Here is a 26,207-nt window from a genome sequence, read left to right as displayed (position 1 = left end):
CACTTTTTTACAGAGTATGTGCATATTTGAATTCCTTATTTCTGAAATGTCCTTTCTAACTGACCCCACTCAGGAATGTGCTCCCCAGTATTCCATTCTTATAAGTGTTGAGGATGTTTGCTAAGTTTGTCTTTCTAATCAACCTATATTCACATAATTATTCAAAAATACTTGGAGCAACTTTGGCTAGAAGATTTAACAAAAAAGCAGATTTAACAAAAGCAGATTCCCTGATTTTATAAGATAGAGAATGTTGTTAATTGTACCACACTTGAGAAAACTTTGAACTTCTCTTTATATGTAAGTTTCCTGGTTAGACAAGATCATTAGTTTTGAGTGGCCTCAGTGCTTACACTTTTTGAGCTTTTAAGATTGATTAGGAACATGATTAGAGCCTGAAAGAGATCAGGGATCTTCCCTGGTAATCCATAATTGACATAAAGCAATAATATGGATAACTTTGAGAGTCAGTTATGTGTTAATCTTGTACATATAAGTTTAGATGATCTTTTCTACCTTTCTGTTGCTTAGAACAAGGAAAAGGTATATTTATAAGTGATAAGTAGTAACAAGAAAGATCATTCACGGGGCGCCTGGGTGGCGCAGTCATTTAAGTGTCCGATATCAGCTCAGGTCATGATCTCACAGTTTGTGGTGTTTGAGCCCTGCATCAGGCTCTGTGCTGACAGCTCAGAGCCTGGAGCCTGTTTCATATTCTGTGGGTCCCCTTCTCTCTCCCCTTCCCTGCTCATGCTTTGTCTCTCTGTTTCTCAACAATAAATAAATGTTAAAAAATATATAAAAAAAAAGGAAAGATCATTCACATGCAAAAGTTGTTGACAAATTATAAACTCCCAAAAGAAATGCTTATTATATTATTTTGTAAGATAAATGTTCAAATAATGCACACTTAGTAAGTCAGATGTATATCATATTGAGCTGTTTTGCAGCCTATTGAAATATATACTAAATTATTGGTAAGAAGGAAAATGCTTATGATGTAATATCCTGATATAATTATGAATTGAGTTTTCAATAAATTCTTTAATTCTATAAAATATTTATAAGAAACAGATTTTATGAGAGTTTACAAAAAAAGTTCCCCAGTTATTTTTCTTATTTCTTAGAGAATATGAAAGAGAAACTTGAATTTGTTGAGAATGTGTGATATACAAGACACAAGTGTAATTAAAGAAGAATGAAAGAGTATTGAACAGGTTGCCTATGTGTGCTGTTTCTTCTAAGTGCAACTTTACAGCTTTATTTATTTAAATACATTTGTTTGTTTTATTTATTTCTAAGAGAGAGAGACAGCATGAGCAGGAGAGGGTCAGAGAGAGAGGGAGACACAGAATACGAAGCAGGCTCCAGGCTCTGAGCTAGCTGTCAGCACAGAGCCCGACGCGGGGTTCGAACCCAGGAACCGTGAGATCATGACCTGAGCCAAAGTCTGACGCTTAACTGACTTCGCCACCAAGTCGCCCCGCATCTTTATTTAATTTCTAGACTTATCTGTATAATGAGATGTTCTATATGCAGGAATTATCTGTAGCAACAGGAATAAAAAGGAACATGTTGGCACTTCAGAAGAATTGATGTCTTTAGTGTCTCGTTTATGTTAGTGGCTTTCTGCCATTTTTTACCTCCTTTGCAGAGAGTACCTCATCGTTTCCCCGTCATTGAAAAAATATTTTCTTTATTTACACAACTAGTATTATATTTGTTGTTTCAGAGATCAGTGATGTTCAGGGATGTTGCCATTGACTTCTCTCAGGAAGAGTGGGAATGCCTGGACTCTGCTCAAAGGGATTTGTATAGAGATGTGATGTTGGAGAACTATAGTAACTTGGTGTCACTAGTAGGTAAGGAAATGTACCCCTAGTATTTCAAGATCTACCTTTGGAATGGCTGTTTTCTCTGAATTGTTTTTAAGTATTAACTGAACTGCCTCTTATTATTCTCAAAGGAATGAGAATATTTCAGTTACTGGAAATCGTAATATTTCATAGGGCATATTTGTTTTCTCCATTCTTCAAATGTAATTATTGCTCTTCCTTCTGTCTTCCTTGGTAAGCAAGGGGCTAGATTTGAATTCCGGGACACTTGCAGTATTGTCAGAAAAACAGGCTATGCATTGTTACAATTTAGATATGCTAAAGGAGCTCAAAATATTTTAAAAAATAGATACAGATATATATCAGTTTTCTGACATTAGAAGAGCTTATATTGTTATATTGTTTATAGAGTAATAAGGTAGATTAAGTCAGGTAAACAGAATCCATTACAACAAATACTTTCTTTCCTATTTGTGTTTTGTAATTGAATATTACAGTTTAAGAACTTTGTATTGTTCATTGAATGAATGTACTAGAACCACCTTCTGTTGGAAAATAGCTCAGGAAGAACATGTGATTGTCTATGAAAATTTGTTTTTCTGATTTTTTTCTGTAGCAAAATAAGAGACACCTTATGTCAGTTAAAACTTTAACAAGTGATTTTCCAACCTAAATGATCACTTTATTCTTTAGACTCTTGAAGTCCCTGTCTTTTACCCATTCACTCCTCTTTTCTCTGAAGGCTTTATGAAGTTATTGGTTGGTACACTGCCTTTGAGAACCCAAGTCTTGTGGAAAAGAGACTTCTGACTTGAGAAGAAAAGCAAGGGCTTTTCAGCACAATATCTCTAAGGAATCCCACCTAATCCCTACTCTTCTCTCTTTTGGCCTCTTATGATAGTCCTTCCCACTCTCAAAGGAGGAGTTCTTTTCTCCAGTGGTATGTAAACTTGGGAGTCAATTCCTTTCTAGATTTTTTTGTATTTAGATTTATATTATTGTCTCCCTTCTTTAAAATGTGTTCATTCATTCAAAATATATTTATTGAGATCCTGTTCTTTGCAAGGACTATAGTAGACATTGGAGACATGATGATCTAGATAAAGTTCATATTTTGCTACGTTCTCTTGGGAGAAATAAAAATATATGTGTTTGTGTGTATATATATGTACATATATGCATTTACTTAATAAATATAACAGTTGCAGGCACCAGTAAGGATATGAATAAAAGTAAAGGAGATCTGGTAAATGAACTAACTGGGGAGTATGGATGGGCTATTTTAGATAGGTAGATTTTTAGAAAAACCTCTCTAGGGTGATAATATTTGAGCAAAGACTTGACTGAAGTAAGGCCAGGAATCTGGAATTTTTAAAAGAACTCCAACTATGCATACAAATTTACAAACCATTTCTGTATTTTTTCCCAAAGTGGTTATGTCAATTGATACTGCCATCAGTAAGGTATAGAGACTTAAAAAAAATAACAGATCTGTTCAAATATAATTCACATACTTAACAGTTAATTCATTTAAAGTACATAATTCAATGATTTTTAGTATATTCACAGAATTGTGCAACAGTCACCACAATCTAGACATTGTATTTTTATCACCGCAAAAGGAAACCTGTGCCTATTAGCAGTCATTTCCAATTTCTCTATTTTCATTCTCCAATTCACCTTCATCTCCCACCCCCAACACTTGGCAACTACTAATCTACTTTCTGTCCCTATAGTCATGTATTGTAGACATTTCATGTAAATGAAGTCATGTAATATATAGTCTTTGCATCTGGCTTCTTTCACTTAGCATGTTTTCAAGGCTCAGCCATATTATAGCATGTATTAGAATTCCTTTTTAATAGCTAAATAATATTCCATTTTAAGGATATAACACATTTTATTCATCCATTCAACAGCCGCTGGATATTTGAGTTGTTTCCACATTTTGGCTATTGTATCGCTAAACAGTAATCCCTTGTAAAATTATTCCAAATTTTATTCATTCATCCAGTCAACAGACATTTGGGTCATTTCTACTTTTCAACTATTGGAACAATAAGGTATACAGCCCTTCTGCCACCAAAAGTTGTGAATGACTTAACTTTTGCTCCTCTAGGGTATGTGAAATAATTATCTAACTGTGGTTTTAATTTGTATTTCATGATTGCTAATGAGGTTGAGCACTTTTTTCATGCCTGTTGGATATCTGTATTTCCTTTCCTTTTTTTTTTTTAACAAAATAGTGATATTAACCCCTTATCAGACATATCATTTGTAAATATCTTCTCCCATTCAGTAGGTTGTCTTCAGATCAATAAAATCAGAGTCTCTTAGCTTGGGATACAAATATTATTTTTTTGAAGCTACTTAGGTTGTTCAAATGTTCAGACCTGGTTGGTAACAATTACAGTGTATTACCCTAGAATAAATTTATTTATTTTATTATTTTATTTTAGATTTATTTTAGACAGAGAAGACATGTAAGTGGGGGAGAGGGGCAGAGGGAGAGAGGGAGAAAGAAAGAAACTTATGCAGGTTCCACTCTCAGCATGGAGCCCAAGGGAGGGCTCAATCTCATGACCCTGGGATCATGTTCTGAGCTGAAATCAAGAGTTGGCCGCTCAACCAACTGAGCCACCTAGGTGTCCCAAAATTTATTTTTGTTTTAAATGTTTATTTATCTTGGGGCATCTGGGTGGCTTAGTTAGTTAAGCATCTGACTTTGGCTCAGGTCATGATTTTGTGGTGACAATTCTGTGCTGACAATTCTGAGCCTAGAGCATGCTTCTGATTCTGTCTCCCTCTCTGTCTGCCCCTCCCCACTCAGGCTTGCGCTCTCTCTCTCTCTTTCTCAAAAAAAATTTTTTTAGGGGCGCCTGGGTGGCTTAGTCGGTTAAGTGTCCGACTTTCGCTTAGGTCATGATCTCGCGGTTCGTGGGTTCGAGCCCCGCGTCGGGCTCTGTGCTGACTGCCAGCTCAGAGCCTGGAGCCTGTTTCAGTCTGTGACTCCCTCTCTCTCTGACCCTCCCCTGCTCACGCTGTCTCTCTGTCTCCTAGAAATAAATAAAACATAAAAAAAAAAAAATTTATATGTTTTTTAATTTTTCAGAGAAAGAGAGAGCAGGGAAGGTGCAGAGAGAGGGAGACAAATCCCAAGCAGGCTCTGCACTCTCAGCACAGAACCTGATGGGGGGCTTGAACTCAGGAACCATGAGGTCATGACCTGAGCCAAAATCAAGAGTTGGGCCATTAACCAACTAAGCCACCCAGATGCCTCTATCTTTTTTTTTTTTTTTAAGGTTCACTCNATTTCGTCATCAACCTAAAATCTTTATAAACTATTCCCACACATATCTCAGAGGACTTTTCAGAACACATTCTCTCTACTTACAAGTGGGAAGAGCTCTTTTTTTTTTTTTTTTTTTTAAGTTTATTTAATTTAAAGAGAAAGAGCACACATGTGAGCAGGGTTGAGGCAGAGAGAGATGAAGACAGAGGATCTGAAGTGGGCTCTGCACTGACAGTAGAGACCCTGATGTGGGGCTCAAACTCACGAACCATGAGATCATGACCTGAGCTGGGGTTGGACGCTTAACTGACTGAGCCCCCCAGGCAACTCCCTGTTTTTGTTTTTTTAACTTCATTTTCCCCCTTCTTTAATTTGGAAGGCATACACCATTTTTTTATCTTTAGTGTTTATCTTTAATTCTTTATCACATGTACATTATTTCTTTTAACGCAAATATAGTTTTGTAGTTTTTTATTAATTGTAATGATGTTTGAAAAAATATACATATTTAATGAAAATTAAATTATTAATTATTAAATGTTTTAATTAATATTAAGGCACTCATTCAGTCCACATACAGTGTTTACATACTGCTTTGCAGAAGTCTTTTCTTTTTTTCAAGTTTTTATTTAAATTCCAGTTAACATACAGTGCAACACTAGTTTCAGGTGTAGAATTTAGTAATTTATCACCCAAATACAACACTTAGTGCTCATCACAAGTGCCCTCCTTAATACCCATCACCTATTTAACCCGTTGCCCCACCAACCTCCAGAAACCATCAGTTCTGTGTAATTAAAGACTCTGTTTCTTGGTTTGCCTCTCTTTTTTTTTTCTCCCTATGTTCTTTTATTTTGTTTCTTAAATTCCATATATTTGGGGTGCCTGGGTGGCTGTTGGTTAAGCATCCAACTTCAGCTCAGGTCATGATCTCGCAGTTTATGAGTTCAAGCCCTGCGCTGGGCTTTGTGCTCACAGCTTAGAGCCTGGAACCTGGTTCAGATTCTGTGTCTCCCTCTCTCTGCCCCTCCCCTGCTCTCTGTCTATCTGTCTGTCTGTCTCTCTCAAAAATAAATCAACATTAAAGAAATTTTTTTTAAATCCACATATGAATGAAATCATATGACCTTTGTCTTTCTCTGACTGATTTCACTTAGCATAATACATTCTAACTCCATCCATATTGTTGCAAATGGCAAGATGTCATTTTTTTAAGGCTAATAGGGCGTTGTGTATATACATATACATATATGTGTGTGTATATATATACACATATGTATATATATATATATGTATATATATATACCACATGTTCTTTATCCATTCATCTATGAACATTTGGGTTGTTTCTGTAATTTGGCTATTGTTGCTATTTGGTTATGCCACTATAAGCATTGGGGTGCATGTATCCCTTTGAATCAGTACTTTTGTATCCTATGGGTAAATACCTAGTAGTACAATTGCTGGATCATAGGATAGTTCTATTTTTAACTCTTTGAGGAATCTCCATACTGTTTTCCAGAATGGCTGTACCAGTTTGCATCCCCACCAGCAATGTAAGAGAATTCCCCTTTCTCTGCATCCTCACCAACATTGTTGGGAAAACTGGACAGCAACATGCAAAAGAATGAAACTGGACCACTTTCTTACACCATACACAAAAATAATTTCAAAATGGGTTGAAGACCTAATTGTGAGACAGAAAACAATCAGAATCTTAGAGGAGAACATAGGCAGTAACCCCTTTGACATCAGCTATAGCAGCTTCTTATTAGATATGTCTCCTGAGGGAAGGGAAAGAAAAGCAAAAATAAACTATTGGGACTACATCAAAATAAAAATCTAAAACTAAAAGGCAACCTACAAAATGGGAGAAGATATTTGTAAATCACATATCTGATAAGGGCCTAGTAAACAAAATACAAAGAACTTATCAAACTCAACACCCATAAAAACAAATAATCCAGTTAAGAAATGGGCAGAAGACATGAAGAGACAAAGAAAACATAGAGATGGCTAACAGATATGAAAAGGTGCTCAACATCTCTGATCATCAGGGAAATACAAATTAAAACTGCAGTGAGATATCACTTCATACCAGTCAAACTGGCTAAAATTAACAACATAGGAAGCAACAAAAGTCCTGAGTAAGCTGTATGCCCCACTCTCAAACCTGGAATTTCGAGGCAACCGACCTAAAAACAGAAAGGATTGGGTCTACCTTGAAATAAATTGGAAGCTGTTGTGACAATGAGTTGAGCTTCTATAGAGAGATGAAATATTGACATCTCTGTGTCAAATGTATATTTCATTGTCACAAAAATCAGAAGCATACCAGCAGTGTGGGACTATATGACTATATTCTTTTTCTATACTTTTACCAACACTACATACCTGTGATTGCTGGTGAGTGTAAATATTTTGGGAATATTTCTGCCTTTTTTGGTCCTTTAATCATTATTATTTTTGTGTCACTTCAGTGACAATGGCTAAAGTTAATGTTTCCTTTGTCCCCAGAACAATATAAAAGATAGATGAAGGATCTGAGAATGCTTTTAACTTTGGTAATCTTTCCCATCTATTATGTTATAGTCTGATGTTTTGTTTTCTTTCAAACCCTCCAAATGGGCATTATTTTTGTTTTATAATAACTGTTTTCTTGTAGATTTATTCACATGATTATCCTTTTATTTGCACACTATTCCTTTTCATTTTACCTTCCCATTGAGATGATTTAATTTGCCATGAAATACATTAGGCAAGGCCTGTTGTTAGTAAATGTTGTTTTTATTTTTGTTCTTTTTGCAAAGTAACTTTGTTTCACTTTTATTCCTTCCTGATGATTTAACTGCGTATAGAATTCTATACTGACAATTATTTTTTTCTCAGCACTCTGAAGATATTATTCCACTGTCTTCTGGCTTCTGTTGTTGCTCTTGAGAAGTCTGCCTTCTGTCTCATTATTGTTCCTTTTGTAAGTAATCTGTATTTTCTCTCTGGCTGCTTTTAAGATTTTTTCCTTAAGATTTTAAGATAATTGATTATATTGCTTTATTTCTAGAACTTTGATATTTTCTTCTTCCTCTAGATCTTTTTCTTCTATTTAGTTCCTTTATCATGGTTTTGAATTTATACTTTACATTTTCATATATTTCAGGCATTTATAAATGCTATATTAAAAATAGCATTTGGTTTGTAGAGAACAGGCCTAATCCTGCAGCTTCTTATATTCATGTGGGCTCTCGTGTAATGATGAAGTATCATTTTTTCCCCTCATTTTCTTGGAGAGTCTAGGCCAAGACTGAAATGTTTCTTGTCATTTCTTTTGAGGTCACGTGGGTTTTTTTTTTTCCTTTATCTGAACTGAAGGCCTTAGATAATTCTGATTTTGTGAAATGGTTCAGTGTGAATTTTGAGGGCCCGTGGCTTTGTCACTTCGGTTATATCAGACCATTAAGATAGATACAAACTGACAATTGAAGTCAATAAATATCCTGAGGGTAGTTGTGTCCAGAGCATGTTTACCTCTAGTTTGTTGTTCTCATTTCATTGTACCTCCTTTGGATCTTCTTTATTTTTTTAAAAATAAGTATGGCATACTTTAAAAAGAATATAGATCATATTTTATCCAGCATTTCATGGTGTTTTCAAGAAATCTGATGCACCATTCACATATTTACAATTGTAAATCCTTCTATCTTTGAACTTTCTATATCTACATTTTATGTCCTCCTGTAAATTTCATAGTATTTTCTTAAAAGGTCGTTTGCATTTCTTCTTAAGCAATCTTCTCAGTACTTTATAAAGGTTGATATTATGCATAGGAATATTTTGTATGATATTTTCTGAATGGTTAATACAGATATATATACACAAAATACACATCTATATATGGAGAGCAAAATGTTGACATCTGTAAGTTGATTATCTTATAGAAATATCTAATAATTTTCCAGTGGGTAATAGTAGATTTCTAGGTAGATACTGTTGAATTATATATATATTATTTCATTCTTTTCTATTTGTACCAGTTTTTAAAAACTGTAATCAGTAGGAGCTGGTATTTGACTATCTCACAATTTGAAACCAATTCTTGTCTTTATCTAAACTTTATTGGAAGTATTTCTGTGTTTACTGAATATGTTTCTATAGATTTCTGATAAATACTCTTAATTAGGTTAAAGAAGAGCCATTCTAGTGTTAGAGAATTAAAAAAAAATTTTTTTAATGTTTACTTTTGAGAGACAGAGACAGAGTGCAAGTGGGGGAGGGGAAGAGAGAGGGAGAGACCCAGAATCTGAAGCAGGCTCCAAGTTCTGAGCTGTCAACACAGAACCCGACATGGTGCTTGAACTCAAACCACAAGATCATGACCAGAGCCCAAGTCGGATGCTTAACCAACTAAGCCACCGAGGCATCCCTAGAGAATTTTTAATGCAGGGTCTCAAGTAGATTTTCTGATGTTATTACTCCTTCATTTGTGGGATAAATCATATTTAATCATGATGTATCAGTCCTTGATACAGCTACATTCTACATTGGTAATGTTTATTTTAAAATTTTACCTATGTTGGTTCATGAGATTGATTTAGTTTTCCTGAGCTCTCATTGTCCAGGTTTGTTACCTTAGTTAACTATGTAAAATGACTTTGGTGGATTTCCATGTTTTTGTATGTTCAGCAACAATTATATAGGAATTGAATTGAATTGAATGGTTTGGATAATCTTGCAAGTCATACCATCAGTTATCTGTATCTGTGGCCTTTTAGGCGCATAGACATTAATAAAATTCTTTTGTAATTATTGATGTATTCTCAGATTTTCTTTCTTCATGAATCACTTTTTATTATTTTAATCCATTTCAACTAGTTTTTCTAATTTACTGTTCAGTTATGTATAAGTTTTTCTGATAAACACTTTTCTTAGATTTATGTTCTTCTATTCTTTTTCCTTTCCAATGTTTTGGATTTGTGCCCAATCTGATTTTTTTCATAATTCATATTTTTTTGTATCATTTATTTGCTTTGGAAAGGATGAATGGACTTTCAGCCATTTCTATTCTTTCTAAAATCTGATTTCTCACTTTCTCATTTAGCTAGCTAATTCTTTTCTTTGTTTTGTTTATTCCTCCCTCTTCTTGAATTGAAATCTTAATTCTCTTGTTTTTAATTATTTCTTGTTCTCTAATAAGTACATTAAAAGCTGAATGTTTTCTGAGGATTCATTAGCTGAATCTTGGGATTTCGTACCAAGTTCCTCTTGGTATTTTGCCCTAAATTTTAAGTTTAATTTTTATTTCCTTTTCTGTCAAACATTATATAGAAGTATCTTAATTACTTAATTCTAGGATTATATATTTGTTTTTGATGTTTTTGTAATTTCTAGTTTTATTATTAGTTTTATTTATCTATCTAAATAGTTAATACCTATCTTATTAATTAAGTTCCAGTCTTCTGAGTCCATTCTTTCTTCTTAGTCTGTTTATATAACTGTCCTAAAAAAGTAAAGGAAAGAAACTACTTCCTTTTACTCACACGATACTTCTGACACCACGTGTGTGGATTTTCCCATACCAGGTAGTTCTCCAGTTCCTAGTAGACGCTGGTGTGGTATCTTACAATTTAACTTAACTCTGATACTAACTGCCCAGAGTTAACACAGACACCATTGGTTAAGGGCTCAATCCCACAGGACAGCCTCTTACTACAGAAGCCAATTGTAAATCCCAAGTTGTCTCTGTATTTATGACTGACTGGCTGTAAATCAGAGGTTCAATACCCTCCTCAGCTTTATTAATTTGCTAGAAGGGCTCAGAAAACTTACAGCAACATTTACATTTACCAGGTTATTATAAAACATACAACTCAGGGTAGCCAAATGGAAGGGATGCACAGGGAAAGTGTTTTTGTGCTGGTCTCAGCCTATCAGTAACCACCAGTGTTGTGGCTGGACCAGGTCTTGTGGTTCTTATTATGATTGCAAGATGTCCTTTAGTAATAACCATCGGGAGACTTTGAAAAGGTAAAGATTTATGACTCAGAGGACCTGGAAATTACACAACATACCCTGGGCCCCAAAGTGATGGCATGGGTATAGAGAGTGCACAGACCTAGTTTTGTTTCTGTTGAGGCTGAGAATGAGGGTCTAGGGTTTCTGAGCTCTTTGTTGTTGAATTTAAAATAAAAGCAGAAACTTAAAAGGTGGCAAGAAAAACAAGTGGTCCAAATGATTAGTTACTGAAATCAACCAAGATCTCTAAAACAAAGGAATCTCAGTGGGGGGAGGCAGCCTGTCTCCTTTATTTAGCGTGGCTTGTAATATGTTTGAGGTAGTAATCTTTGAAATGGATACCTCTTTGAAGTGGATGCCTTGGCAATCAAAGCTTAAGTCAGGCATTGCCTTCCAAACAAAAACAAAAACCTATCAAGACTTATACTCTAGCATAAGGTATGGAGAAGGGGTATGGAGCTTCCATGCTGTCTCTCAGCATACCACACTCCCAGCACTTGATACGTTCACTAGCCTAGAAGCTCTCTGAACCCCTTCAGTTAGGGTTTTTCATGGAGGCTTCTTTATGTGAGCATGATTGATGAAATCATTGGACATTAGTAATTTATTCATTGTCCAGCATCTTTGCTCTCTCCAGAGATGGGGAGATAGGGCTAAAAGTTCCAACCCACTGAGGGGCATGTGAGTGGCTCAGTCGATTAAGTGTTCGACTTTGGCTCCGGTCATGATCTCACTGTTCCAGAGTTCGGACTCTATATCAGGTGCTGTACTGACAGCTCAGAGCCTGGAGCCTGTTTCAGATTCTGTGTTTCCCTCTCACTTTGTCCCATCCACCACTCACACTCTGTCTCTCTCTTTGAAAAATAAATAAACATTAAAAAAAAAAAGTTCTAACCCACTGATCACATGGTTGGTTCCCCTGGCAACCAGCCCCCTCCTTAGGGGCTTTCCAAAATCCATTTCCTTAGCATAAACTTAGGTGTGGTTGGAAGGGACTTGTTGCCAAGAGTTTTAGGAGCTCTGTACCAGAGATCAGGAACCAAAACTAATTATATATTTTTTTAAAATATTTTTTATTTATTTCTAGGAGAGAGAGAGACAGCATGAGCAGGGAAGGGTCAGAGAGAGAGGGAGATACAGACTCTGAAATAGGCTCCAGGCTCTGAGCTGGCAGTCAGCACAGAGCCCGACGCGGGGCCCGAACCCATGAACCGCGAGATCATGACCTAAGCGAAAGTCGGATGCTTAACCGACTAAGCCACCTAGGCGCCCCTATATATTTCTTATTGTATAACAATATCACAGGTTCTCTACTATGACTTTGGATTTATTAGTTCCTTTTTTTGTGTCTATCAATTTTTGTTTACTTCAGTGCTAAGTTTTCAGTTACATAGTCATGACTTATAATTTCTCTTATCTGAGTCTAAGATGATTACCCTGAGCTGAATTCATGAATTCACTGAGGTAATGGAAGTAATTAGAGAAGAACTTATACAACCTTCTGTTGCCTCAGCAGTCTGTCGTCCTGCTCTATTCTCACTGGGCCTCTTTTCCTATTATGATAGATAAACTTTATGTGCCTTTATCTAAAGCCAGTATCCCTACTTTTGTATTAAGTGCCACTCATTTCTCACCTGTTTAGGGACATTCTTGGAGCAATGTTCTGTTAGCCTCCTGCAACATCAACTTGTTAGTATCTGTTATAATAATTTTCATCTTCACACAAATATGTAATTTCTCCCATCTTAAATGGATAAACAGATCTCTTGACACACATATTTTCCTCTTGATATGGCCCCATTTCTCTGCTACTTTTTACAGAAAAAGTCAAAAGAATTTTCCATGCTCCATATTTCTAGGTTATCTTTCAAATCTGCTTAAATCAGAACTTACCCCATTATGGGGCACCTGGGTGCCTCAGTCAGTTAAGTGTCCGACTTCAGCTCAGGTCATGATCTCACGACTTGTGAGTTTGAGCTACCATGTCGGGCTCTGTGCTGCCAGCTCAGAGCCTGGAGCCTGCTTCAGATTCTGTGTCTCCCTCTCTCTGCCCATACACCCTCCCCCAGACTCTCTCTCACTCAAGAATAAACTTGAAAAAAAAAAAAAAAAAGAACTTATCCCCATTATTCCACCAAACCTATCTTGTGAAGATCAGCAGTAACCTCCATATTGTTAAAGCCTTTGTTAAATTAAAAGTCACATCTCTCAACATTTTGACAGAATTGATTATTCCTCCTTAAAACACTTTCTTCACTTGGCTTCTGGAATTCCACATTCCCCTAATTTTTTTTCTTCCTCATTGGCTACTCCTGTTTAGTCTCCTTCGCTGGTTCCTTCTTATCTACCTGACCTCTAACTATTCAAGTGACCCAGGTCTCAAGCCTCAAACTTCCTTTTTCTTTTTTTTTCCTTCCTTTCCTGTACCTTTTGTATCCAAAGACTCCCCCTGGGTGATCTCATCAAATCCCATAGCTTTAAAAGTCATCATTGTCACAAATTTACATATCTCATCTAAATATCTCCTCAGAACCCCATACTTTTACATATGCCTGCCTCCTCAACATCTTCTTTATAATATCTAATAGTTCAAAACCAAACTCTTGATCTTCTCTCTCTAGCCTACTCCTACTACAGTGAGAAGTTCTTAGTAAATGGCACTTGTATTCTTCTGGATGCCCAAGCAAAATACTTAGAGTGCTCTTAGACTTCTCTCATATTACATGCCCAATTCATCATCAAATCCTCTTCATCATGCCTTCGGAATATATCCAGAATTCAGTGACATCTCACTTTCTCTACCCCTTCTTCCACAATCATCTGATCCAAGCCATGTAGATTATTGCTGTAGCCTCCTAGCTTCTATCCACCCAGCTTCTGTACTTTCCCATTGACTATCTGTTGTTTTAAAACAACCAGAATGATTGCTTTTTAAACAAAAGTCAGATATTTTCATGCTGCTTCTTACAATTCTCCAGTGGCTCCTCATCTCAAATAAGTTAGAGTTTTTTAAATGGCTAAGACTTCAGATTTCCTTGTCATTTTCTTTGAAACCAGGGAATATTTTTTCTCTCCCTCTGAACTGCAGGCTTTGGATGGTTACAGTTTTGTGAAGAGGTTTATTTCTAATCCCTGACATATTGTAAGTCCAAGGCCTTATCTCAGACAATTTTTTTTTAGACCGTTAAGTTTCTTCTGTAGACAGTTGAAGATATCATGTCCCAAGGGTAGCTGTGGCTTCAAAGTATGTTTACCTTTCTAGTTTCTGATTCTTTATTGTGGGCCCTATGGATCTTCTTTACTTTCTTTTAAGCTTGGCATACTTTTAGAAAGTTGTTTCTCATGTTTTATTCAATATTAATTGGTGTTCTTCAGGAAATCTCATGCACCATTTATTCCACTGACACAATTATAACATACAACAGTGCCATTATACCTTCAGATTCCCTCATGCTGTCCCTTTCTTGTCAACCCATTCCCCCTTTCTAACCTTTGACAACCAGTGACCTATTTTCTATTCCTACAATTTTGCCCTTCCAGAATATTATGTAAATTGAATAAAAATATATAACTTTTGTGGTCTGGCTTTTTTCATTAGTAAACTATATTTGAGATTTATCCCTACTGCTCCAAAAATCAGTACTTTCTGTTTATTCCCGAGTACTGTTCCATTGTATAGGAATGGCAGAGTTTGTTGATTCATTCACCTTTTGAAGGACATCTGGTTTCCAAGTTTTTTTTTTTCAAATTTGTGTATAGTTGACACAATGTTACATTAGTTGCAGGTGTACAACATCGTGATATAACAACTTATATATTATGCTATGATCACCACAAGTGGAGCTATCGTTTGTCCTGATACATCACTATTTTACAGTATCATTGGTTATATTCCTTATGCTGTGCTTTTTAGTTACATGACTTATTCATTCCATTAACTGGAAGCCTGGATCTCCTACTCACCTTCACCCATTTTGCCCAACCCTCCACCTTCCTCACTGCTGGCAACCATCAGTTTGTTCTCTGTATTTATAAGTCTGATTCTGCTTTTTGTTTGTTTATTCATTTTTTTAAAGATACCACTTACTAAAATCACATGGTATTTGTCTTTCACACTCTTACTTATTTCACTTAGAATAATACTCCCTAGGTTCACTGATATTGTTGCAAATGCCACAATATTATCCTTTCTTACGGCTGCATGATATTCCAATATCATGGCACTTGTCAAGTGCCTTTTCTGCATCTACAGAAATGATCATACAGTTCTTGTTCTTGTTCTTTCTTCTGTTGATGTGATATATCACATTGATTGATTTGCAACCCAGGAATAAATTCCACTTGGTCACAGTGAATGACTTTTTTAATGGATTGTTAGATTCAGTTTGCTAGGATTTTATTGAGGATTTTTGCATCTATGTTCAGTAGAGATTTTGACCTGTAGTTTACTTCTGCGTGTCTGTGTGAGAGAGAGATCCTTTTTTTTCTTTCATAGTTTATTGTCAGTTTGGTTTCCATATAACACCCAGTGCTCATCCCAACAAGTGCCCTCCTCCATGCCCAATACCCCCTTCCCCTCTCTCCCACCCCCATCAGCCTTCAGTTTGTTCTCAGTATTCAATAGTGAGAGAGAGATATCTTTATTTGGTTTTACTATCAGGGTAATACTGGCCCCATAGGATGAATTTGGAAGTTTTCCTTCTTCTGTTTTTTGGAATAATTTGAGAAGAATAGGTATTAACTCTTTTTTAAGAGTGGTAGAAATCGCTTGTGAAGCTATCTGGTCCAGGAGGTCTTTTGTTTGTGGGGAGTTTTTTGTTTACTGATTCAATTTCATTGTTGGTAATCAGTCTGTTCCAATTTTCTTTTACTCCCTGTTTTAGTTTTGGTAGATTGTATGTTTGGTAGTTGATATGTTAATTTGTATGTTTGTAAGGATTTATCTCTTTCTTCTAGATTGCCTGATTTGTTGGCATATAGTTTTTCATAATATTCTTTTATAATTGTTGGTATTCCTGTGGTTTCTATGATTGTTTCTCTTTATTTGTGGTTTTTATTTATTTGGGTCCTTTTTCTCTCTTTCTAAAAAATGTCTGGCCAATTTTGTTGCTCTTTTCTAAGAACTAGCTCCTTGTTTTATTGATCTGTTATATTGCATTGTGGCCTTATCCTGTTCTTTCATTTAGGACAGATTCCTTTATCTTCTAATTTTGTCTGAGTCTCTGTGCGTGTTTCTCTGTGTTAAGAAAGTCAGCTACATCTCCTGTTCTTGAGGCTAATGGCTTTATGAAGAAGTTTCTTTTATGCCCTGCAGTGCAATGTCTCCTGCTCCCCAGGGTCTGGTGCTTTCGGAAGTTTCTCCAGTGTGTGCTGCATGTGCTCTGCTGTCATGTCTTGGCTGCTTTATCCTTCATGTCTTGGCTGCTTTATCCTTCAGGCTACTCATTTGCAGAGGCTCTTCTTCCTTGCCTGTTGTGGGCAGTGTTGATCCCTGGCTTGAATGGGGTGGGGGTACATTTTAACTAGGTATGCTCTGCTCTGCTTGTGAAATGAGACCTGTCACCACTGCTACTGGAACCAAGGTCTCACAAATTTCCTGGGTCAGGAGACACAGTGTTGACAGGGGTTTGATCTGGTCTTCTGTGAGAGGGGGCCTACCAAGGGAGACTGAGGCAAGCATGACTGGGAGGGGAGGTTCCATTCTAGCATAGTGGGAGGACTTGGTGTAAGCAAGTTGGGTAGTGAGTGTTGTTGCTGTGCTGGTTCCCCACAGGTGGTTTTGTGTTTATGCTGAGGGGTGGGAGAGGGAAATGGCACCTCCCAGTTCCTTTGTTCCTTGAGAGATCTCCTGAATACTGTCTCTCAACTAACTTCCCCACTGTGTGCTCCAGGTGCTTTTCAGGTTGCAGTTTCCACACTCTGTCTTTTGGCTTGTGCTGCCTTTTCTCCAAGAGCAGCCCCAGTGTCCTCCAAGCTCTCCCAGAGTCATGTACACTGACCTTTTAAACTCCAGGCATTAACCCCTACTGATTGCAATAACTCTTGAAATCTGAGCCCTTTTGCTTTCCAAGCCAGTTGCTATGGGGATTCCCCATGTACATGGATTCCCCATGTACTCCTCTGTGTACTAGTCTGTCTTTCACTCTTGTCCATGACTGTGGCTCACTCTCTACCTTCCTTGATGTGACCTCTTCTCTGCTTTTACATGTAGAGTGTGTTCTGCCAGTCTTTATGAATTTTTGGGGTACTTAAGATGACTTGATAGTTATATAGTTGTATTTGTGGGACAAGGTAAGCCTAGGGTACTCCTACTCTGCTGCCATCTTCCCCCACTCTCTTCTTTTTAATTCTTTGAGGAAACTCCATACTGTTTTCCATAGTAGTTGGCACCAATTTACACATCCATCAACAATGTATGAGGGTTCATTTCTTTTTCTCCACATCCTTACCAACTCTTGTTATTTCTTGTCTTTTTGATTTCAGCCATCCTAACAGGTGTAAGATGGTAGCTCATTGTGGTTTTGATTTACATTTTCTTGATTATGAGACCTATTAGCCATCTGTATATCTTATTTGGAAAAATGTCTTTTCAGGTCCTCTGCCCATTTTTTAATCAGATTGTTTTTTGTATAGAGTTGTACAAGTTCTTTATATTTTGAATATTAACCCCTTATTCAGTATATTATTTGCAAATACCTTCTCCCATTCAGTAGGTTGCCTTTTTGTTTTGTTGATGGTTTCCTTTGCTGTGCAAAAGCTTTTTATTTTAATGTAGTCCCAGTAATTTATTTTTGTTTCCCTTGCCTTAGGAGACATATCTTAAAAAATGTTGCTATGGATAATGTCAGAGAAATTACTGCCTGTGTTCTCTTCTAGGATTTTTCTGGATTCAGATCTCAAATTTAGCTCTTTAATCCATTTTTTAATTTTTGTGTATGGTGTTAAAGGTTCTCCAGTTTAATTCTTTTGCATATAGCTGTCCAGTTTTCCATTTGTTGAAAAGACTTGTCTTTCCCCCATTATATATGCTTACCTTCTTTGTCATAGATTAATTGACCATATAAGTGTAGGTTTATTTCTTGCCTCTGTATTCTGTTCCATTGATATATGTGCCTGTTTTTATGCCAATACCATACTCTCTTGATTGCTGTGGTGTCATAGCAATCTGGACTATGTGAAATGGTGATATGTCCATCCGAATTTGTCTTTCTCAAGGTTGCTTTGGCTATTTGGGGTCTTTTGTGATTACATAAAATTTTAGAATTATTTGTTCCAGTTCCGTGAAAAATGTTGTTTGTATTTTGATAGCAATTGCATTACATCTGTAGATTGCTCTGGGTAGTATGAGCATTTTAACAGTATTTGTTCTTCTAGTCTGTGAACATAGAATCCTTTCCATTTGTTTATGTCATCTTGAATTTCTTTCATCAGTGTTTTCAGAGTGCAGGTTTTGCCTGTTTGGTTAACTTTATTCCTAGGAACTTTATTCTTTTTGATATAATTATAAATGGGATTGTTTTCTTAATTTTTCTTTCTGCTGTTTTATTAGTGTGTAGAAATGCTACTGACTTTTGGGTATAAATTTTTTTGTACTGCAGCTTTATTGGATTCACTTGTTATTTCTGGTAGTTTTTTGGCTTCTTTAGGATTTTCTATGTATAGTATCATGTCATCTGCAGATATTTCAACTTCTTTACCAGTATAAATACATCCTGGGTTTCTGATTTTTTGAAAAATGTAAATTAAGCTGCTATAATCTTTGGTGTACAGATGTTTGCCTGGACACAAGTGTAAATATGTAGAAGTATGACTGCTAGATCATATACTAAGTGTGTGTTTAACTCTATACAAAACAACCAAACCTCTTCATGATGGTTGTGCTGTTTTACATTTCCATTAGCAGTATGAAATTTTATTGTTTTCTTTTCCTGGATCTTGTTTCCAACCAGCATATTCTTTTTCAGTAGAATTTCTGGAACTTTATAACTCCAGATTTCTTTCCTTATATTCAGTAATTGCCCCTCCCCTTTTTTTTCCCTCTCCAAAATCCTCAACATTCCAAAAGTTTACAGAAACCTTCCATCATGTCATTGACCTGTAGCAATGCCCAAAAGATTATTAAGGTTATTTTCCTGGTATTTGCTTTGGATAGAAGAGTAAGTATGAGAAGACATGAGACAGGGTATAAAGAAACAAAGCAAACTGTGAAATAAAGTAAAGTAAAGACAAGTAAACAAAGACAACTTGGTATCTTGGTTGAAAAAGATAGGGAGAACTAATGAAGATATCCATGGCTAGTACCTAGGAAGCATATGTAAGAGGCAAGGCAATTGGAGAAGTATGATCACTTTTCATTTTAATCCTAGACCTACCATGGATGTACTTTTGTTTCCATTTGTAAGGAGGTGTTGGGAAAGCTACAAAACAGTAGTTTCCAGGCATATACACCTAGGATTAGAAGAGTTTTACTACAAAGAAATAGCACAAGAGTATTTGGGAGTGCTAGAAGTGTTGTGTATCATTACTTTCGTGGTGGGTACATGATTTGAGTCATTATAGATCTTTGTTCTCCTGTTTTGCATTTAAGTTGCCTTTTTAAACAATTTTTAAATGTTTATTTGTATTTGAAAGAGAGGGAGAGAGCGGGAGAGGGGCAGAGAGAGAGGGAGACACAGAATCCAAAACATGCTGCAGGCTCTGAGCCTGATGCAGGGCTCGAACTCCCAACAGCGAGATCATGATCTAAGCCAAAGTCAGACCCAACCGACTGAGCCACCCAGATACCCCTCACTTAAGTTGTCTTGTACCCTCATTAACCTAGTTACTTTTTATTGAGTGCTAGACATTGTAAAGAAAAATTATGAAAGTAATTTGAACCCTTGGGTGAATCTTCAGTAAAGGTTTTGGTTTGCTTTGTGGCTAACAATCTTGAATTACTTTAGTTTAGATTTCTTGGTTGAGTGGCTCAGGCTTCAAACCCTACCCAGACTGGTATATTGTTTTTCCCTTCTTCCTCATTTTTGTAGCCCTCAGGGTTCCCAGCCCTAAGTATAACTTTATAGCGGGCCCTGTTCTCCATTTACTGCCCAAGCCTTATGAAATGCTCCAAAACACTGCATAGTTTCTCCACATCTCAGTTGTCTTTTCCTGAACTGTAGGACCTTTGTAAGTGGAAAAGCGGCTTGAAATGATAAGCTTATTTCTGTGAATTTGTATGTTTTTCAACTTTTAGCCCACCAACTCTTTATTCCAATTGCATTTCTCCAATGTCTTCAGCCAGATGCTTGTAATATTTTGTGTAATTGTTCTCATCAGAATGGTTGGTTTAAATTACCTAGTCTTCTGTTAGCAGAAATGGATATGTAAGCTTTATGAACTGGCGTTCAAATTGAAATCTGAAGGATGAGAAAAAGTTAGTATCTCATGCATAGTGGTCCACAGATGTCCAACAGGCTGTGTTAGTTGTAAGTTGAAATTGGCTCTGTAGTTTTTCCAGAGCTAAAAGTAATTAGTATGTTTGGCAAACATACTAATCAGCAAAGCCAAGAAGGCTCATGGAGAAATCATAGATAAATTGGGACCAGACATGGAGTGCTTGTTAATGTCATGAGAAGCATATTGGATTTTATTCATTGTTTAATTTAGAAGGTGTTTAAAACTTTTAGGCAGAGATAACAAATCATGATCTGACTCAGAGTCAGATTTTAGAAAGTATTAAAGCTAAAGCTCTCCATGCTTTTTTTTTGATGCACTATATTTGGTTTTAGTTAGTCTGGTGTAGTATCGAAGCATCTTTAATTTTACCAAGGTACCCAGGTGATTTTGATCCCCACCAGTTTGAGAACCACTAGCTTAAAAAAGTTTTCTCTTCCCTTACTTTCTCAGTAGACTTTCATTATTCTTTGATCTCCAGTGGGTTGTTTTTTTTTTACACATTGGTATATAAGATCATTCTACACTAACAGAAACTGTAGGCAGCAACATATTACTGCAGCATGAAATCAGTTTAGTACGTTTTGACTGTGTGTGAGTGCGTATGTGTGTGACTGTGTATGTGTGACAAAGAAGAGACTAGGATAGCATAGAAAAAATAAAAGTGTAAATTCGGTTTAATGAAATTATATATGTCCGATTATGTTGTGAAATGTAAGTAGATGTTACTATAAGTTAAATAATATTTGAAAAACATTGATGTAGGCCAGTTATTTCTTTTTTTTTTTTTTTTAATGTTTTGTTTATTTCTAGGAGAGAGGGATAGACAGCGTGAGCAGGGGAGGGTCAGAGAGAGAGGGAGTCACAGACTGAAACAGGCTCCAGGCTTGAGCTGGCAGTCAGCACAGAGCCCGACGCGGGGCTTGAACCCACGAACCACGAGATCATGACCTAAGCGAAAGTCGGACACTTAACCGACTAAGCCACCCAGGCGCCCCAGGCCAGTTATTTCTTATGGGTATTGGTTCCCTATACTAAATCTTCCTCAGCTTACAGCTCCTGTCCCAATAAACTCATTGCAAGTTAAAAATTTCGTAAGTTTAAAATGCATATAATGTACTTACCAAACATCATAGCTTAGTCAGTTCTATCTTAAACATGCTCATAACACTTAATGGTAGTCTACAGTTCAGCAAAATTATCTAACATAAAGCCTATTTTATAATAAAGTGTCAAATACCTCGTGTAATTTGTTGAATTCTGAAACAAAAAAACAGGATGGTTGTATGGGTACAGAATGGTTTCAACTATATCAGTTGTTTACCCTCATAATCATGTGACTGACTGGGAACTGTAGCTTGCTGCTGCTGCCCAGGATCATGGGAGTACTATACTTCCTGTATATTGCTATCCCAAGAAATTATTAAAATTCAAAATTTGAAGTACAATTTCTACTGAATGTATATTGCTTTTGTACTATCATAAAATAAAAAATTTTAAGTGGAATGAATCATCATTATTTGGTTCTCATCTGTATATATTTTCATATATAATCTTTTCTACTATTTAAGCTCCCCTTCTGAAGTGACATCAGAAATTGTTGATGTTCTCTTATCTTTCAGACTTGCCTTCAAGGAGTGCAAATAAGGACTTATCTCCAAAAAAGAACACTTATGAAACAGAATTATCCCAATGGGAAATGAATGCCAGGTTTGAAAACTGTGATCTTGAGAAGTCCAATTCCAGAGATTATTTGGAAGTCAGAGGCACATTGGAAAAGCAACAAGAAAATCAGGAGGAATATTTCAGGCAAGGGATGATCATATATGAAAAAATGTCCATTTTCAATCAGCATAATTACTTATCTCAGTATCCTAGGTGTCATTCTACTGAGAAACCCTATAAATGTAAGGAATGTGGAAAGGCCTTTAGACGAGCTTCACACCTAACTCAACATCATAGTATTCATACTGGTGAAAAACCCTATGAATGTAAGCAATGTGGGAAGGCCTTTAGTCGTGATTCACAGCTTATTCTTCATCAGAGACTTCATACTGGTGAGAAACCCTATGCATGCAAGGAATGTGGGAAGGCCTTTACTCAGAGCTCACAACTTATTTTACATCATAGAATTCATACTGGTGAAAAACCATATAAATGTGAAGAATGTGGGAAAGCCTTCATCCGTAGCTCACAGCTCACCCGACATCAAAAAGTCCATACTGGTGAGAAGCCTTATGAATGTAAAGAATGTGGGAAGGCCTTTACTCAGAACTCACAACTTACTCTACACCAGAGGCTTCATACTGGTGAGAAACTTTATGAATGTAAAGAATGTAGAAAGGTCTTTACTCAGCTCTCACAACTTATTCTTCATAAGAGAATTCACACTGGTGAAAAACCCTACGAATGTAAGGAATGTGGGAAAGCTTTCATTTGTGGCTCACAGCTTTCTCAACATCAGAAAATTCATAATGGGGAAAAGCCATATGAATGTAAGGAATGTGGAAAGGCCTTTATTCGTGGCTCATTACTTATGCAACATCAGAGAATTCATACTGGTGAAAAACCCTATAAATGTGAAGAATGTGGGAAAGCCTTTATCCGTGGCTCACAACTTACTCAGCACCAGAGAATTCATACCAATGAGAAGCCCTATGAATGTAAGGAATGTGGAAAGACCTTTAGTCATGGCTCACAACTTACTCAGCATCAGAGAATTCATACTGGTGAGAAACCCTATCAGTGTAAGGAATGTGGAAAGGCTTTTAATCGTGGCTCACTCCTTACTCGACATCAGAGGATTCATACTGGTGAAAAACCCTATGAATGTAAAGAGTGTGGAAAGACTTTTAGTCGTGGCTCAGAACTTACACAACATGAGAGGATTCATACTGGTGAGAAACCATATGAATGTAAGGAGTGTGGGAAGTCTTTTATTCGTGGCTCACAACTTACTCAACATCAGAGAATTCATACTGGTGAGAAACCATATGAATGTAAAGAATGTAGAATGGCCTTCACTCAGAGTTCACATCTTTCCCAACATCAGAGACTTCATACTGGTGAGAAACCTTATGTATGTAATGAATGTGGGAAGGCCTTTGCCCGTGGTTTACTTCTTATACAGCATCAGAGAATTCATACAGGTGAGAAACCATATCAGTGTAAGGAATGTGGGAAGGCCTTTATTCGTGGTTCACAACTTACTCAACATCAGCGAATTCACACTGGAGAAAAGCCCTATGAATGCAAGGAATGTGGGAAGGCCTTTAGTCATGGCTCTCAACTTACTCTACATCAGAGAATTCACACTGGTGAGAAGCCCTATGAATGCAAAGAATGCAGAAAAGCATTTACTCAGAGCTCACATCTTTCTCGACATCAGAGAATTCATACTGGTGAGAAACCATATCAATGTAAGGAATGTGGGAAGGCCTTTACTCGTGGTTCACAACTAACTCAGCATCAGAGAATTCATATCAGTGAGAAAACTTTTGAATATAAGGAATGTGGGATAGACTTTAGTCATAGCTCACAAGTTTATATATGAATTATCTGGTTCTTTGTGATTAAAATAGAGAGCCTTCTCTGGTCATTAATCCATTGTCATCAAAGAATTCCTAAAATCTGAATAAGGGAGCATATTTGCCTCATAAAGTTCAGTATCAGTGAATTCTAATGGTAGAAAGATACTGTTAATGGAATCTATGTAGAAAAATCTATCATTACTGGAAACCTATTAAACTTAAGCAAATTATAATAGGGTTCAGTTAATATACTAAAATATAGGAAGGCCATTAGCTGTAGAATATGTCTTTTTCAGCATTATCTTGACTCTGCCACCTACTTTTCTTTGTGATATTTATCATAATTAACCTCTACTTTTGTTTAATCATTTGTAAGATAAGCCTAGAAATAATACCTTCCTTGTAAGATTCTTGGATGTATTATGTGAGACATTTCATGTAAAGCTCTTAGAGCAGTGCCTTGAACATATCATATCACAAGTATTAGCTATCATTATTACTAGTATGATTTTAGAGAATTTGCATGAGAAGAGGACAGTAGGATTATAATGAATATTGAGAAATCTTTCATTAACCCTTAACCTTGACTGTTTGGGGAGTACTGTATGCTATAATGAATATCAGAAAGCTTTCACTTACTTCTCATGCCATATGCTGGAAGAGGAAATTCATACTGTTAAAAATATCTTGTAGATTTAATCAGTAGATTGTTGAAGAGGAGTAAGGTGAATTGTAACAAAGTCTAAAAACTCATATTTTCTATAATTTTTTGACCACAATTTAAGAATATTATTTGGAAATGAAAAAAGTGGACAGCCAAAATAAAATTTTTTACTACTATGAAATTTCTAAAACTTGAATGTACAGCTTTTGAATTAAACTAAAAGTAAACTGACATTACTATTTTGCGGTGAACATGATGACAGTCTGTCAGAGATTGCTATTTCCCTACCCAATATCCATTTTCCCTTCTTTAGAATTCTTGGCTGAAAAATTATCTTAGCCCCTCTTGCAGGTCAACAAGATGGAAGTGGTATTTGTTTGTACATATAGGACATTTAAGAATACCTTTTATTTTCTCTCTGCATTTCTATTTTCCTGCCTACAATGTGGACGTCTAATTTACATCTCTGATGATTTTATGGGGAATTTGAGAATGGTATCTGGGTACTAAGGATGATAGAGCAGATATACAGAATGAGTCTGTATCTGTACTGATTTTATGGACTAGCTGTACCAACTCTGGTCTGCCTGCCTCCTGTATTTCTTTATACAAAATTAAAATAAACTTACTTGTTCATACTGTTGTCATTCTGTTATTGACACTAAAATGTATAAAGTGTATAAAATTTTGTACCTGGAAGTAGAGTGCTATGGGTAAAAGAAATCTCAAGTATGGCATTGACTTGGTGCCATCAGTAATGAGAATCAACCCAGTTCAGGCTAGAAAACTAAATATTTTTGCTTTTATAGTCAGGACATTTGGTCAGACTCCTCCAGTCTGACTTAAAAGGCAGATCTTGGGGCGCCTGGGTGGTTCAGTCGGTTAAGTGTCCGACTTCAGTTCAGGGCATGATCTCACGGTTTGTGGGTTCGAGTCCCATGCTGGACTCTGTGCTGACAGCTAGCTCAGAGCCTGGAGCTTGCTTTGGATTCTGTGTCTCCCTCTCTCTTTGACACTACCCTGCTCATGCTGTCTCCCTCTCTCTCTCTCAGAAATAAATTTTAAAAAACATTAAAAATTTTTAAAAGGAAGATCTTTTACCAGTTAAGGCTATAATATTAGTAGAAATGGTACAAGTGATTCACGATGTGTATTGGGTGTTCTTTTGATAATGTCCTATGAAAGATACTCAAAGATACTCAATTACTGTAAATTCTTAAATTGCTGTATTCCAGCCACTGTCTTAGGGGTTTGTGATATAGTGATGAGAAATTGTAGCCAGAAGAGGTAGAATAATAAAAATTGTAGAATATGTTAGAACATAAGTGTTATGGAAGAAAGGTCAGTCAAAAGTACTTGAGCAAGATATGAAAGTTTATGAAGTAGACCATGGATAAAGAAAGATGTGAGTCAAGATTTGAAAATGTGAAGGAGTAAGTCAGTGG

The 26,207-nt window shown here is 36.4% G+C and overlaps 1 protein-coding gene across 5 annotated transcripts in view; it reads left to right on the top strand.

The window, feature by feature from the left end:
• LOC144239603 (uncharacterized) overlaps positions 1-25,398 on the top strand; it is a 44,108-nt gene extending 18,710 nt beyond the window's left edge. For 2 of the 5 annotated variants that reach the window (XM_077773693.1, XM_077773694.1), the window contains 2 exons: positions 1,733-1,862; positions 22,191-25,398. In XM_077773693.1, the coding sequence (XP_077629819.1) occupies positions 1,733-1,862; positions 22,191-24,121 (2,061 nt within the window). In that variant the 3' untranslated portion in view covers positions 24,122-25,398. Of the gene's footprint in view, positions 1-1,732; positions 1,863-2,653; positions 2,776-7,982; positions 8,102-22,190 lie in introns of those variants that run through there. The other 3 variants (XM_077773696.1, XM_077773698.1, XM_077773697.1) reach the window with 3 other exon arrangements.
• Positions 25,399-26,207: the final 809 nt, after the last annotated feature.

Source organism: Crocuta crocuta, unplaced genomic scaffold, assembly GCF_008692635.1.
Source record: "Crocuta crocuta isolate KB4526 unplaced genomic scaffold, BGI_CrCroc_1.0 scaffold267, whole genome shotgun sequence".
Taxonomy (NCBI): domain Eukaryota; kingdom Metazoa; phylum Chordata; class Mammalia; order Carnivora; family Hyaenidae; genus Crocuta; species Crocuta crocuta.
Note: the sequence above shows the minus strand (reverse complement) of the source record. Positions and strands in the feature narration are given on the sequence as shown.